Source organism: Equus przewalskii, chromosome 17 (assembly GCF_037783145.1).
Source record: "Equus przewalskii isolate Varuska chromosome 17, EquPr2, whole genome shotgun sequence".
In the NCBI taxonomy this organism is placed as follows: domain Eukaryota; kingdom Metazoa; phylum Chordata; class Mammalia; order Perissodactyla; family Equidae; genus Equus; species Equus przewalskii.
The window spans coordinates 6275736-6292588 of NC_091847.1; the positions used below are offsets into that span (position 1 = coordinate 6275736).

Here is a 16853-nt window from a genome sequence, read left to right on the forward strand (position 1 = left end):
TGTTTTTCTTTCCTACATATACAATATTGAGTTTTCTAAATACTTCATAAACAGTTGTAGGTTATTAATTCTACATTAATAATTATATCTGTCAGATCATTTGCATTCATATTTTTATCTAATTTATCAAAATTGTGAGATTAAAAATTAAATCTTTCTCTAGACTCATCCATACTATAGTCACTACTCTGCATGACCTAGGATGGCCAAATTATTGTAGCTATTATTTGCAAAAATTGAATATCGATCATTGTCAAGCTATTCTCCCCCTTAGTTCAGCTGATGTCTGATTAATTCTCTCCCATGTTCCAACATGGGCTCTTCCCCTTGAGCTCTGCCCTTTACTTCATTCATCTGACAGAATAACTGGAAAACCAGTGGCAGTATCTTTTATCCTGGCTCCAGGGCCACCTCTTCACAGGACTGATGCAGGAAGCTCACGTCAGAGCAGTGTTAATCAATATCTAGCTTGTATAAATGGCCAGTTTTTGATTTTTGTATTTGATTGGTATTTCACTTGATATATACATCTATTTAGTATGGGTGTTTTTCATTAGGGACCATAATGATTATTACTTTACAATGGCCTTGATCTTTTGATCTTAGTTTTTACTTTCAGTGGTACTAATTTTTCTAGTTTTGCTTTCTTTTTGTATAAATTTAATTGGTGTATCTTTGTCCCCAATTCCAACTTTTTTTAAAAAAGTGATTTTTGGTTATTTATGTCATTGGTGTGTTTCTTGTAACCACATATGTCTGGTGTTTGTTTATTTTTTAATGTAATAGGAGTCTATGTCCAGCTCAGTGAATTTAGACAATTTTAAAGTTTATTGCTGTAATTATAAATATGATCAATATTGCTTTACTCTATTTTTCCCCCAGTTTTTATTGTGCTCTCTTTTATGCTTTTTGTTATGTAGGCTGTGGACTGTGGACTGTTTACTGCTTGGGAAATTTGAGTTGGAAAATAATCACTGTGATTGTCCAGCTGCTCAAACCACAGCTTTGGATTACTTTCTATAAAGCACAGGATTGTTTTCTTCAGCTCCAATTTGTACTTGAATTTTTCTTCAACCCTAACTTGTTCTGAATTTTAGTTACTTAAACTATTATTATTATTAATCAATCTGATCACTTTTTTTTCCATTTTGAAATCCTTTGTAATAAATTCTATTATGTGGCAATTTCTTAAAAAATAACATAAATTTGTGAGTTGTGTCAGCATCCATCTTCCACTTTTCCACAGGCAAATGTTAACACCATCATCTCCAGAACTTCTCAGTCTGGATTCAAACCCAGACCTGCTTCATACTGTCTGTAGGACATTGGGCAAAACAACTAACTCTGTATGATTCGTTTTCCTCATATATAGAATGGGACTAATGATAATGCTTATCTGATACAAATAACTTTAGCTTGACTGGGTCAATGTGAGAATTAAAAGATTTCCTAAATCTGAAGAAGCATTTGCAATTAATCCTGAGACATAGTTTTTGCTGTTAATAGGATTGTCTTATTGGCAGCAACTTCTCAGTTAAGAGGTTCTTCCAAAATGTTATTTTCTGGCAGTATTTTCAACAATTTCTGAATAAAAACCACAGGGATAGCAACTCTTCTAATATTTTGCAGTCTGGAGGTTGCAATATTTTATATTGACATTTTATATCAATAACAATTAAACTAAGTAAGGTTTTTGTTTGAAATTAATAAACAGACAGACAGACTTTTCCTTAAGTTCCTGTAGAAAATTTCTTCTGGTTTTCAGAAAACAGGAACTAAATATGTTGTGCGCTCCTTTAAGAAGGCCCATTCATCATTTCTATCTTCATATTTGTCTTGAGAGAGAAAGAAAAAGAGAGAGACTTTGCTATAATTTTATGATCAATGTTGATTTTCAGTGATTTTTTTTCATATTTAGGAAAACTAGTGTGGGGACCTGGAATTGGCCACGCCAAGATATGTCTCTTTGGCATCACGATTATTTGAGGCTGATTGCTTTTGATAAACTGGGACAGGGAAGGAGGCTGTGAGGAATGGAACTTGCCCTTTGTTAGGACACGTTTACATTTGTAAGGTAAATCTCTATCTGTAAAAGGTGCCTCCCTCTCTGTACCAGGAAGAAGAAAGGAGATGACCTACTCTCCAAAAACTCTTAATCAATACCAAAGGCACCGACTTAAAATCTGCATTTTATTGTGCTAGTCTGGTAACCTCCTGTAACTGACTTCCCTCCCCCTCCCAACGTTGGCATTCCTTAAGGATTAAGCATCTTTCCTTAGGCTAGGAACCGATTGCTGCTGTGCTCACCTGTGACTGCCCAGCTCCAGACAATCGACTTGCGTCTGGCTACGCCCTCTGAGACAGCAGACCACTACCTGCTGTGTCCATCAAGCGCTGTGCCGACAGGGCAATCTTGTGACTATTGTGGGAGGGACATTTCAATCACATGTGAAACACCCTGTTTGGGGGTATATAACCACTGTGTGTACCCCACTTCTTTGGTGCCCTTTCTTCCTTCGGGAAGAAAGGCCCCGGGCCATGGTTCCTCATAAAGCTTTGTTTAATTTTCTCTTGCTATTCTGTCTCATGTGAATTTAATTCGTTCTCCAGCCAGACGAACCCCCATTTGGGGAGAGGAAATGTCCTCCTCCCCTACACTAGTAATTATACAATTGAGTGTAAAATTCTGTATTACTTGTTTTTCAAGAAGGAAGAATATCTTCTCCAGTTCATATCCTTCTGTATTCTTCTTCTTCAGTCATCATTCTAAAAAGTATTGGGGTGTTTTGTTTGATTTCCTAAATTCCTCTCCTAAAATGGAGTTTTTTTTCAGTTTCTTCAATTGCTGTGTTGTATAAGCTATTCTTTGTATTTCCTCACATATCACTAGAGTGTTTATAATTGCCCATGTACTTCCTTTAAACTTTAATGAGTCTCCTTGAATTAATCTTTGTTTTTAAGCCAAACCTGGCTGCTTTCTATAAACCTCTTCATTCACTGATGTCATTGTCTAGGACGCTGGTGATGACTTTCGTCTTTCTATTCAGACTCTGGCATATTGCATCAGGGGCAGATATTGATGATATTGAGTAGAGACCATATTTCAGGGTTCATGATCTGTATGAAGTAGCCCAAAGGCCTTTAGTATATGGATCACAGAGCTGGAAGCCCAGCTTCCATTAGATCATGCGTTCATCCACTGATTGCCAGCTTAAAGTTGCCATCAGCTTTACAACCAAAATCTGTCTTATCCAACCAGTGATTTTCAGTTAATATTAATTAAACACTCTTTAATTCGTATTCTGTTATCAACTCTCAGAAAAACCTGAGAAGTCAATTCCAATTTTTTGGCACAAATCCAATTCACTATGTGGTTGTTGAACCCCTGCTTTCTGTGAGACATGATTCAAGGCCCTGTGGTAAAATTAAGAATAAATATCACAATATTTCTTTCTTCTAGAAATGTGGCACTAGTCACTGAAGACAAATACATCCTCTGTGATATTGTGATTTGGTCTTTGTCCACGGTTTCTGCCTTATAGCTCCCAAAACCCTTGGAATTTCCTGAGTGATAAGAGCAAAGGAAACATCTTTTGTTATAATATTTGGTCTCTTGTCTGCCACTCCTGAAAATGATTTAGAGCCATAAAGATAAAATAGGTGTCTTATAATTCATAAGAATTCCCTTTCCAACCACAATTGGGTTTATGTTAATGAGGTGACTTTTGGAAAGTACCTAAGGATGGGGGCTGATTGCAAGGGGAACTAACCTGAATAGAAGGTTGGAACTTTCAGTCCCACCTCCGGATTTCCAGGAAGGGAAGAGGAGCTGGAGGTCAAAGCAACCAGCAAGGGCTAATGATTTAATCAACAATGTTTATGCAATGCAGCCACCACAAAAATTCAAAAGGCTAGGGTTCAAAGAGCTCCCCAGTTGGTGAACCAGAACACTTCCATGTGTCACCGTGCCGGACCCCAAACTCCACAGCAACAGAAACTCCTTTGCTTGGGACTTTGCCCCCATATATCTCTTCATCTTACTGTTGATTTGTATCTTTTAATATCCTTTGTAATAAACTGGTAACATAATGAGTAAGCTGGTTTCCTGAGTCCTGTGAGCTGCTCTAGCAAATTAATCAAACCCAAGGGGGAGAGGGTGGCCATTGGATGCTCTGATTTATAGCCATTGGGTGAGAAGTGAAGTACAGCTAGCAACGTGGGCTTTTGACTGGTTTCTGAAGTGGAGGACAGTCTTGTGGGACTGTGCCCTCAACCTGTGAAATGTGATCCTGTCTCTGGGTAGCTTGTGTCAGATTGAGATGAATGGTAGGACACCCAGCTGGCACCTGAGAATTGCTTGGTAGTGTGGGGAAAGCCTCCTTCCACACTGGAAGTTGGTAGCGAGAACCCTTTTAACCTCTATCAAACTGATGAAAGGCAAAGTATGGTAAACACAGAGACAGACTGTGCTGTATAAGCAAAGAGGAAGGAGCTAGTGATTTTGACAGGAGGGATTTTAGAAATATCTTGAGAAAGTAATCATCGAATTGGAGTTTGAAGAATAATAGAATTTGAGGTATTCATTTAGGAATATAGACATTACAGAATAATGTATGAGGAAAAGTATGGAGGGTAATATAAAGGACAACTCTTTACAGGAAGCAAAAAGTAGTTGTTTGATGATATCTATAATAGTAATGCAAAGAATAGGTAGCCATAGAGTTTTAAGTTATAAATAAAATTATCAAGGTAAGTTGAAGCCATATGACAAAGTCTTTGGGTGCTAGACTGGAAACAATGGCAAGTTATGGAAGGACTTTCAGCAGGGAAATAATAAAAATCAATAGGAAGATATCACTGATTAAACAGAGAGGATAGCGGTTAGATTTAGGAGGCTCGCTCTGACCTCAGCTAAGAGGTGATGGAAGTCTGAAATATACAGTTCACTTGTTACAGTGTAAGGAAGCCAGATGCCCTGAGCCAATTCTCTCCAGATAATAATATGACAAACTTACTTTTCTTGGTTAAGTCTTTACTCAAATGACACCATCTCAATGATGCCTACCCTGATCAACATATCTAAAATTGCAAATTGTTTCCCTCCATCTTTGAACTCCCAACCCCATTACCTTGATCTACTTTTGTTCTTTCCATAACATTTGTCATCTCCTTACTTGCTATGCAGTTTACTTACTTGTTATGTAAGTATAGTTTGTCTGTCCCGCTAGAACACAAGCATCACGAGGGTAAGTGTCTTTGTTCTTCTACTGACATATTCCAATCACAAAAAAGGATTCCTGATACATAATAGATGCCAAATAAATATTTGTTGAATGTTTTGGAATATCTCTCAAAAACAGGTTTCCCAAGGGCATAGAAAATATCTTATTCATTTTTTAATATTTAATGAAAGAGGTATGATTCAAACATAATAGATTCAACAAATATTTGTTGAATTGGATCAAAAAAGAACACTAGCAATTTTCTTCTAAAATGGCTTTTGCCTTATTGTCCTTCTTTTTGTCAATTCAGCTGCTTTCTTTTCTTACTTTTCTTGTTTGTTTGCTCTTGGAAACTGCATGGCATGCCTTTCATTGATCTTAGTGGTCAAGAAACCCAGGTGTTAGATTTTGAAGTTTCACTCACAGTCTTGATGTCTTAGGCAACATAGTCCATCTGGAAACCTGATGGGTTTGCTGGTGTCACAGGTGAGCTCCAACTGGTTGAATCCCAGAAGACAGTCTGCTTTGATGTTAAATGTATGAGGGCTCAGAATCTGCCACTTTCTCCCTTTGATCTTGTTCCTCTTTTGTCTGGCATTTGCTTGTCTCTTTCAGTCTTTGATGTTACTTCCATGGCAATGAGTTCATGCCTCCTTATTGGCTTTTTCTTTGGCCACATTTAAATTTAGGAGACTCCCTGTTCTGAAGATTCCTTTTTCTGTTGTACTTAGACTTCTGAGACTTTTGAAGTTTCTAATCTGTAAATATTTGTCTCACTTCTGATAGTCCACATTGTAATGGAAGGTGTATGAAAAAGGATCTGAATGGCTGTCTTCTTTTTCAACCACGAAACTTGCACTGACTTGGTGTTTGTTGAACCTTGTGGAGACTTCATAGCCTTTCTGGAGGAGCAGCCCATCTTTGGCCTTTGGAATGCTGTCAAAGTTTGATGAATGTCTACCATTTCAAATGAGACCAGAAATCTCAATTTTCTTGTGAAATCTCTTGATTTTTAAATATCACCCTGAATTCAAATAGTTACAAAAAAGAAACACATCATATAGTCCAATGAAATGATGGCAGTCAAAATCTTCTCCAGGGTCACCACTTTATGCCTTCTGCTACACTGTTAGATTTGGTTAGTAACTCACTGTGTAACTTCTTTGGAATGTCTGATCTCTATAACTTTAAAAGACTTGTACATAAGATGTCTCATTTTGTTCCTACTTTGGAGTTACATTTTCACTGAAAATTACCTCTTCTTTATTGCTTCTCTAATCTATTTTTTCACAAACTCCTTGTGTCCTCTTATTTCAGCATGAGAATTGTCCTCTTTCTGTTTTGCTGGGGACAGAAACTGAGCAATATCTGACCCAGCCACAGCCCCACCTTGAAATCAAGAGTTTCCTTTGCTTATAGAAAGTGCCTCAGTCACGGCCATGCTCCCTGCCCAATGCCACAGGTCCACACCTACACCCTCCACTCTGGTTTTACCTTACAACCCAGGCCCAACTGTTGCCCCTTACCTTTCAGTTGGACTTGGCCTTGCTAGTTCGACCCTCAGCACTCTCTCAGACAAAGTTTTGTTTTAGTAATAACAATAGTGGCATTTGTTGATTAGCTTTATACATCGGGCACTATATTTAGCGCTTACGTCCACTATTTTTTCTCTAACTTTTGAATTGGATAGTATTACTTGCTCCACTTTGAAGCTGAAGAAAACAATGGGATGCAGAGGTTTAGCAGTTTCACTGAGGCCTCACAGCCAAGAGGTGGAATGGAATTGCTGGAATTTCAAGCCCTTCAATCCAGAGCCCAATCTCTTAACCACAACATACATTGTGTCCCTCTGACCCTTACTAGTTATGGTTCCAAAGAGTAGCCCTCCCTGGGCCTCAGGCCCCAGGCTAAGATGAACAAGTTTTAAAACTGAAAGTCCCACATCCCCAGAGTCCCCTTAGTCCTGGGCAAACTGTGCCTTACACTATTTGGTGAGCCTTCTGCAGTCACCTTGAGGGGAGGAAAAGGAGCAGTGATGTACACTTATAGCAGAAATCAGCAACATTTCCTCAATAACATAAACCAGCTCCTCTTATTTTCTCTGCCATTGAGAACCCTGTGTTCTCAGTCAACTACCAGTTTTTGCACCAGGGGCTGTATTCAGGTCATCTTTTTTATTTTTGTTAGTGTTGCTCCTGACTCAAATCTCATCAATTGTTAGCCTATGGTTCCTGTCTCTAAATGGATATATTTTTACAGACTCACAGACATCAAGCACTGACATAGCCCAATTGCTTCAATGCATATTTATGATTATTTACAATATTCTTACCTTAGTTTTTTGGACAATGGGTTAAATCATGTATGTTTCAGTATGCAAGCAAGGAGCTCATTGGAAATCCTGATGTCAGTCTGTCATGTATGGACACTCAGGCAAGTGGGGCCCCTGCTGTGGAGCTGGCACCCTGGAGGGCCCACTCTGGCCATCCTCCGGTCACATCCTGCTCACTGGAGTGTTTGTGAGCCAAGGGCAAAGGACTATAGGAAGCTGCCCACACCCTTCTACTGTGGTTCTCCCACACAGCACCCTAGAGTTGCCTGACTAAACAGCTCTGAAACTGCTCTGAGGGCCTGAACCGTTCTCTCCTCTATCTGTCCTCCTGAGCGTAGACCATAGCCCGTAGGTTTGAGCAGTGTCCAAGAAGTAGCTGCTTAGGGTGTAGACAGGGCTTGGACATGTGGGATGTCATTGCAAAGGTACATTTGCCCTAGTAGGAGAGTGGAGCATATTTTATTCAAGTTTGTTAGCTTATTTGTAATGCTTTAAACATTTAGACTTGTGGTGTGTGGACCTCCATTTGTACTCTTGTCTCAGGCCCTAAAATATTTGAGTGGGGCCTGGCTAACTTTATAATATTTTATTGATAATTATAATAATTTAGCCAAATTCAGCCAGCCACAAAAAGTTTTATTAGGTAATTAAAACCTACTACCATCTCCCCCCACCAATAGCAGCTGAAATAAAATACAAAGGAATTTTATCATGTGTTGTTTTAGTTCATGTTAATAAAAACAATGATTTTTTTCTTTTTTTGGTGCCACACTAGTATTGAAATATTCCCTCTGTCATGTTCTATGCAATTAGTTAACTTTTAGTATACATTTAAGAGAAGTTCTTATATTTCATTTCACTGTTATAAAACTTGGGGAAAGATAAGATTAACAAGTCCACAAGTCACAACAATCTTCATTTAAAACCAGCAAGAAAAATGGCAGCGAGTAATGTGGTTTCGAGCCTTTTATATATGCAGAGGCCTGGAGAAGGGCCACAGTCTGTGCTTGTGTCATGAGGGACTATCTTCCTTCAGAGAGAACACCTGGTCACCAGAAGGATCTCTGGTTGAATAGCTACACAGACCTGGGCTCAAATCCTGCTCCTGTTACCCAGCGCCTATTGGGGAATAGAGATGGGGGATTCTTCAATCTCTCTTGTCTTGGTTTTATGTTTGTGATGTAGGACATCATAATTTCCCTGAAAAGGCTGTTTTAAGGGTGTAACAAAACCACAGAATGCCACACAAAATAGAAGCTCTTTTGTTCCCTTTTTTTCCTCCTTATTTCTAGCTTGCATCTACTTATTTTTTTCTTTATTTTATTTTCTTCCATTAATTTTCTTCCATGTAGGCCTTCTACTTTGGCCTTGCAATTGAGTTTCCAGAGAAGAAAAGGATCAATAACAATTATACTACCACATGATCTGGAAAACAGTTTGCCCAGTGATCTGCTGTTATTCTGATCACTAAATAAATACCTGTATTATGTCTGGCCAGTCCTTTAATCATGTCTAATTTCTAAGAGGAGTGTCTATTAGGCAATGCCAAGCTAAAGGAAGGCAGCAGCAGGGGCTGGCTGCTGAGTATAGGGAACCTCTTAGGAATTTCTCATAGGAAAGAAAGTAGGGTGTGAATTGTTATCTTCTGTAATTCATAGAATGAAACTTTCTTCATTTACAGTACTTAATAAATACTTATTGTGTATTGTGTACCAGACATAATTCTGTAGAAATAAATGAAAGTAAAAAACAAAATCTTGACCCTTATGATGAGCTTAAATTCTGCGGCTGGGGTGGGGATGATGAGAGAGATAATTTAAAATAAGTAAATTTAATTACATATTATAAAAGGATGTGTATTATAAAGGGATTTTTCAAGTACAATTTTTTTAAATTCTGAATAAAAATAAATCAGAATGCAAATTTAGAAACAAATATAAGAAATATCTTTTAAGTCATGTATGTGGTACAAAATTCAAAAAGTTTAAAGAGTATACAGCAAAACATAAGGCTTCCTTCTTCGTTGCCTATTCTCTTATTATCTGCCTTATCTGTTTCCTTAATATCCTTCCAGGGACTTCTGTGCATCTATGTGCTTTCAAGTCTGTGTATTCTTTTCTATTCTTTAAACACATAAACTATTTGTACTACACTGCACATTGATTTTTCCTTTCATGTAACAGTTTGTATTTGAGATGGTTCCACATCAGAACACATAGGTCTGCCTCACTCTTTTTAATGGGTGCATAATACTTGTCTATGGGTTTGTCAAGCACAAAACAACACACAAAACAAGGAAAGCCTGAGGCCAAGCCCTGACTGATCTACTGGTCAGGGTAAAGGAGCCAGTTTTAGGTTCAGGGGTTTGTGACTTACATAGACAGCAAAGGGAAGAGCAGCCAAACATTGGAGCTCTCCATAGGCCCGGTCCCACACATCAAAAGAGACCATACCCAAACAAATGGGTCAGATGAGCACCATGCAATCTGTGGGATTCCCAGTTGTTATAGATCTGATTCTAGACTTCAACTAAGCAATTCTACATGATGCAGCTGTATTCTGGGAGGGCAAGGCTGAAAGGTGCATGCCTCATCAGAACCTAGGAGGCTACAGGAAATGTGTCATGACAGCCTCCCATTGGCAGGGAGGCAAGCAGAAGACGACCGGCTCCTTGCAGGCCTCCATCCTCTTGGGTTTCAGGAGGCTCATAGAGCATCCTGCCTAGGCTCAGATCAGCAGTGCTGCAAACCTGTGGCTGGGTGGCCCATGTGGGTTGTGCGAAGTCACCAGGGCATCCTGGGGGAGCTGTTTCCCTACGGGGCTTACCATAATTTGTAATTAACTCCCTTGTGAAGGATTTTTGGGGAATTTTTTATCTTTTATTATACCTAACATATAGCCCCTTGTATACATTTGCTTATAATTGTAGGACAAATTGCTAGAAACAGAATTATTCAGTTGAAGAGCATGTGCTTCCAATTTTGAAGATATTGCCCTTTCTTTGATATTGTATTAATTACAGTACCACTAACAGCATATAAAATAGTTCTGGTTTCTTCATATCCATGCCCACATTTTAAAGTTTTGGGTCTTTGCAATCTAAGCTAAAAGTAGCATTGTAGCATGAATTTGCATTCTTTTTTGATGAGTGAGGTTAAGCATGTTTTCATTTATTTTACAGCAATTTGTGTTTTTTATATATTCATATACTTTACCTATTTTTCCATTGAGTTACCTTTTTGAAAAAATATTTGTAGGAGCTTCTATTTATTGATTTTATGTGAAGTACTTTTTCAAGTTATTTGGTGGGATGATATCATTATATATGTATTTTTTGTGGAAGGTCATATGGAATTTTTTAAAATGTATATGGACAAAATTTTTCATATCTTTTATTTCTAGGTTTCTGAAATTTATGTCATACTTAAAAAGACCTCACACAATCCTCAATTATAAAAATAGTATCTTATGTTTTCTTTGAAACTTTAATAAAACATTTTTGAAGATATACGTACACACATGTATGTTAAATGCTTAAAGGGTTTAGTTTAATCTAGTTGTGTTTTTTTCCTAAGAATTCTTATTAAGATATACTTTTGTAAAATGCTTTTTCAGTGTTTACGACATGATGTAAATCATGTATTTTTAATAGTTTTGGTGCTTTTAAGACAGCTATGTAAAACAGGATCACGGAGCACTCTTGATAAGAAAAGACTTCTTGGATCACAAGGATCTCAAAGAAATAGGATCTCACTAAAATCCTAAAAATATCTCTTTTCTAAAACCCTTCTGCTCCAGGCTGGAAGTGAAGTGACTTGCCTTAGTCTTTCTCACAGCATTTGGAGAAAATCATATGGGCTGAGTGATGTGAACTGGGAAGACATCGCAGTGAGAAGTAAAGGATCTACATTCTTTCTACTGCTTGTTTTTTTTGACAGAAGATTTTCTGAACCCTTGCCTGTGTTTGCCTTCTAGGTGGGAGGAGAAGCAGACAACTGCATACATCTTAGTGTGGCAAAATTCCTATTAGATGCATCATAGAAAGACATTATGTCACTCGATTGATATCTTCAATCTTGTTTAAGATGGAGAGATAAAAGCTACTATATTTTCTTGCCAAATATTACCACATCATGCTAAAATATGAAGAGGGATATAGATTTGCATAATATAATTAACCCTGATACAGAATTTGATAGAATACAGCTCGACAGCAGTATACATGCTTTGACAGTGGGTCATGGGAACCTAGGGACCAGAAAGTAGTCATTATAATCCTTCCAGCTGGTAGGATACAGGGCTTGTATGTGCAGGTCCCATGGCAGAAATCAAGTCAATGACCTAGATTCTGATTAATAGACAACATTGTTATAAAATAGATCTTAGATTTAGATATTTTATTTAGCTACATTACTTCCAATAAGGGTGCTCATGTTGCTTCTGGGTAAGTGAAATGAAGAATTTTCATTTCCAGGTTTAAAAAACTAGTTACTGGTAAGGTGGTGATTGGAACACAAGATTCCTGTCCTCTGTGCTCTTTCTTCTCCACATAGCCCTAACAGTGGCTCTTCAAAATGTGGAGAGCTCCAGTTGTTCTGGAGGCTTCTCCCGATGCACAAGTCATGTGTTCTAGTACAACCAATGTCAACGTTACTGTTAAAGTCAATCTGTCTCTTTTATGATCACTGGAGCAAACTGGCTGCACACTCTGGAAAGTGCTTGCATTCTCGGAAGCAGAGGTTGCTTCAGAGGAACATTTCAAGGTGTTTTTTTCCTAGGAAATACTTTTTATAAGGCACCATGAAATTCAGGCATTTCGGCAAGAAATCTGTCCCAATTTCATAAATTTAGTGACATCATTGCATTTCATTTCCCTAAATTCTGACATTTACTTCAATGCCACTCAGCTGTGATCCCATATAGGTTCTGTATACACACAGGAGAACATAGCTGGGTAGACACAGCCTTGAAAATAAATGTTAAATCAGGCAACTGAGTGAATTTTAGAACCATCTCCTAGACCAGTAGAGGTAAAGCATTTGGGGAAATGGTGAGACTTAAAGACGATTTTATGTTTTCTGTTGTCCTTAAATTTGTAAAAGATATCTCTTATTTTAAGATAATTCCAACGTTGTGTGCATTCTTTTTCAGTCACTTAACGTTGACAAAGGAGAATGATTGATATTCATAGATGAACAGTTATCAGCAACCCAAAAAATATCTATAGGGTCTCTTGCATTCTGAGTCAGAGTGACAAATTTTCTTTTGAAGTTAATGAATGGCATATCTTATTACAGTATGCTACACCAAGATTAGGATCAAAAGAGCAGATCTTTCCTACAGCTCCTGATAGTGATTGAAAAAAAAAGTCAGATCCAAATTTTTCAATTATTCATCTCCACCTCCTCTGTCCTATTAACTCTCCTTCTAGTGACTGAAATTGTCTCCAAACAGGGTTTCCTACCATCTGTCCAGCAGCCCCCTCCTCCACCTACGCACAAGTCTAAGCTTCAGAGTAATTGCTTCAGAGTAACTGCTCTAAAATACTTGTTCTCAAATGTTAGGGTACATCAGAGCCACCTGGAGGATTTCTAAAAACAGATTTTTGAGCCCCTCTCCCAGAGTTTCTGATTCAGTAGGTCTGGGTGGGACCTGAGTATTTTCATTTTTACCAAATCTCCAGGGGATGCTAATTGGACTGGCTCCTGAAACATACGTTCAGAATTGCTAGTCTAAAACATAATACTGGGCATGCCACTCTCCTGCAAAAGGTCCTTGAGCAGCTCCTCATCCCCACCATGGAAGTTCCTTCCATGGCTCACAGGGCCCATCCTCACCTGGGCCTCCCCTAATCCTTATGTTTTATCTCTCACTAACCCCTGCCCCAAGTGGTATATTGACAAAAGTTCAGAATCTGACTCTTCAGGGTGAGAAACACACACATACACAGCCATGTAGGTATATGGGTATGTGTGTGTGTGCCTATAAACAAACGTAAGATTATTTTACTGATACAAACAATGTGTAGACACAACTTACAAATAACGATAAAACATACAATAATCTTTATTGTAAATTCCGTATAACCAATTGATTCTTACAGAATGCTTCTGTTGATTCTTAACTGAACTCTTTTATCTGTAATCACATACAGTCTCTGTCACATATTCTTTTTTTTAATTTCTTTTTTTTTAATAACCCTTTACAAATGTAAAAATTATTCTTAACACACAGGCTGGAGGAAAACAGGCTTCAAGCCAGACTTGCCCTACAGGTTGTAGTTTGTCCATCCCTGGTCTAGTCAGTCAACAAAACAATAAATGAAACTGTGATTCATCTCTTTGCCAGTATCCACTGTATAAATATTCCCACCATGGTGGATTTCAAGTTCTCAAAGAGGTGAAAGTGAACATGGAATTGGGAAGAGATGTACCTAGCAGACCAATACGAATAAAGTATTTCTACCACACAGATGCGGCAGTAGTAAAAAACCTCAAGAGTACATATAGATAGATGCATAGATAGATAGATATAATACTTTGAAATAATTAGGAATCAATGAATGTATTATCTTGTACAAATTCTTTATTAGATTATGTTTATATAATAATTTTTAGTAATGGTTATGTTTACCAGCAGTAGCCAAAATTCCCTGAAATCTACCAGTTAGCCTTTATGAGTCAGTACCAGCTGGCTCCCACACATCACTGCCTACCCATTGTTTCAAATCCAGAGATACCGGACTGTGACATTTCATGCCCTGTGCCTTGCACACCCTGCTTTCTGGACCTGACCTGCTTTTCTGACCTTCATCGTCAGGTTAACCCAACTCTTTTGTCAAGACTTAGTAGTGCCTCCTGCTGGAAGCCTTCCACCCTCTTTCTAGGTTGAATCCCATGCCCTCGCCCCAGTATTGCCACACTGCCCAGTGCTGCGCTCTGCTGTGGCTCTCCCCTCCTTGTCCCACAGCGGCTTATCTCCAGGTATGACTCTGCTATTGACTGTAAGCTTCTCCAACTCAGAGACTCTGCCTCAGTCCGCTCTGTGTTGTTATTACCAAGAGCAGAGCCTGGTATACAGTAGGGGCACAATATATACTTCTTGTACTGAACTACTAGCAAAGATGGATAACTCTTGGCTGCCAGCTTGCAGAACTTTGTGCAACCTTCTTTATATTGTAGACTTGAAATAACTGTCCTTGTGCGTTAGTCAAAAGTTTACATAGGAATGAAGGTTAAAAACAAGTGCCTATAGTGCAGATTTTAGATTACTTTGGATTTTGTTTATAATTTCCTTTCTTAATTGAGGTATAATTGATATACAAAATTATATTAGTATACTGTCTATATCTTCCATTACCCCAGGTAATTGAAGCAAGTTTTGAAAAAGGAATGACTGAGTATAACCAAGAGACTAGACAGTGAGACAGGGAGGCTACAAGTAAGAACAACTATTTGAAGTAAAAAGGAGACAATTGTAACACACACAATTAGCTGAGGCCTCATGGGCTGCCACCATTATTTCCAAGGCATTTTCCCCACGCTCTCTGATCTGATTCTCTGTGTGGACTCTTCTTCTGCGGGCTGACTAGGCTTAGGTGGAGGAGAAGATAAGCCCAGGGTAAGATTTGTCACAGCCCCACATCTCCTCTCAATTGCTCTTTTGTTTACTGATCTTCTTACTGATCCTGAGCAAGGGGCCTGGGATCTGCAGGGAGAGTCAACTCACCTCATAGTCGATGTCTAAGGCATCTGCCTCGCCCTTGGTCCGGAAGTGCTGTGTGTGTTTGTCCACGGTGAAGTTCACCTGCTTGCCAACCCGCTCGATGAGGACCGAGTGCCAGTGCTGGTCATCCAGCAGGCTGCCCAGGGTGGCCGAGGGTGGGCTGCTGCTGAGTCGAAGTTTGCTGTCATCTGTGAAGGGGAGAGGAAGACATCATGGTATCTGTGCCCAAGGGCAGCCTTGAGTACTAGAATGTTCCACAAGCAAGGCCAGCCGTCTCTATCCTAAAGGTAAAGAATGATTCTCTTTCTACAGGCCCAGAACTGTGCTGGCCTTCTAAAGGAATAACGAGCTTTGCCCTCAGATTCCAGGACCAAATTCTAGGTCAATTGATAATACAGACCCCTTTCTAGACATGAAATGACATGTTTTCAGTGTTCGAACACTTATATAATAAAAGGAACTATATCCTAATGGCCACACGAGTAATACTGAATGTAGGGGTTATCACGGTTAGAAATAATACACATTCTTTACGTCTGAGTGGCTCTTGAGTGGCGAAAACAGACCTTTAGCTGTGCTTGGAGTGAACTCTGGATAGGTAGAGGGAAGACTGACACATGGGGTTCGGGCAGTCTCTAGGCAAAGGTGAAGGTGCGGGAATAATCATCTTAGCTGCTGTTCTCAAGTCCCTGCTATAGGAATAGCACTTTAGTAGGAAATTTATAACCTCTGTCTTTAATCCTCAAAGGGGAAATGATTATATTCATTTCGCAAATGAGGAAGCTCAGTGAGGGGAAGCGTGCAGCCCCAGAGGTGCAGCCAGGATCTGAATCCAGGTCTGCCTGACCCTTTTTCCTCTGACGATGTGTCGGATGTGCGAATTCAGCCTGAGTTGAGTTTGGGAGACACCCCGAGGGAGGATGTGAAATTCAAGGGGACAGGTACCCTTTTCAGTCAAGTCTGCCCTGTTCTCTCTCCTCTCTGTCCCTTCTCCAATTTTATGAAAGTTCATGCCGGCACCCCTTCCTAAAAAAAATTACAGCTTTTGGGTTTTTTTCCTGAAGAGTGTCTCAGACTTAGCAAAATGAAGAATTAAGTGCAGCTAATTGTTACTTATATAGAAACTTTCAATTTTTTGAATATATTCTTATGCAGTCCCCTTAGTAACTGGAAGCTAAATGTCTCTCTCTCTCCTCAGATGCGTATTATGGGAACAGCTGCAGCCGCCTGCTCAGCAGCATGGCATTCAGGGGCAGAACTGCCATTTCCCTGTGGGCTGCTCACTCCCACCTCCGGTATGGCCCTAAGTCCTGGCTTCCTTCACTGAAGAACACTTTGTTGCTCCATATGGAGGTGGGAGTGGGGCATCAAACTTATCATCATTAACAAATGAGAGCTGGTGAATTCATAGCTGACTTTATTTGATTTATTCATTGTTTATTTGTTCCACAACTTTTGAGTTCTCACAATTTGTCAACTTTTGCTAATGAATCAATAGATATTTTTTCTTTTTTTCTCCTTCCTTCTCTCTCTTCCTCCCTCCCTTCTTACTTCTCTTTCTTCTCTTCCTCCTT

General features: G+C 39.0%; 1 protein-coding gene across 2 annotated transcripts in view; it reads right to left on the minus strand.

Annotated features, from left to right (window-relative positions):
- The window catches only part of CNTNAP5 (contactin associated protein family member 5), a 769999-nt gene that overhangs the window by 402222 nt on the left and 350924 nt on the right, over nucleotides 1–16853 (minus strand). For both annotated transcript variants that reach the window (XM_070581024.1, XM_070581025.1), the window contains exon 6: nucleotides 15283–15467. In XM_070581024.1, the coding sequence (XP_070437125.1) occupies nucleotides 15283–15467 (185 nt within the window). The remainder of the gene's footprint in view (nucleotides 1–15282; nucleotides 15468–16853) is intronic.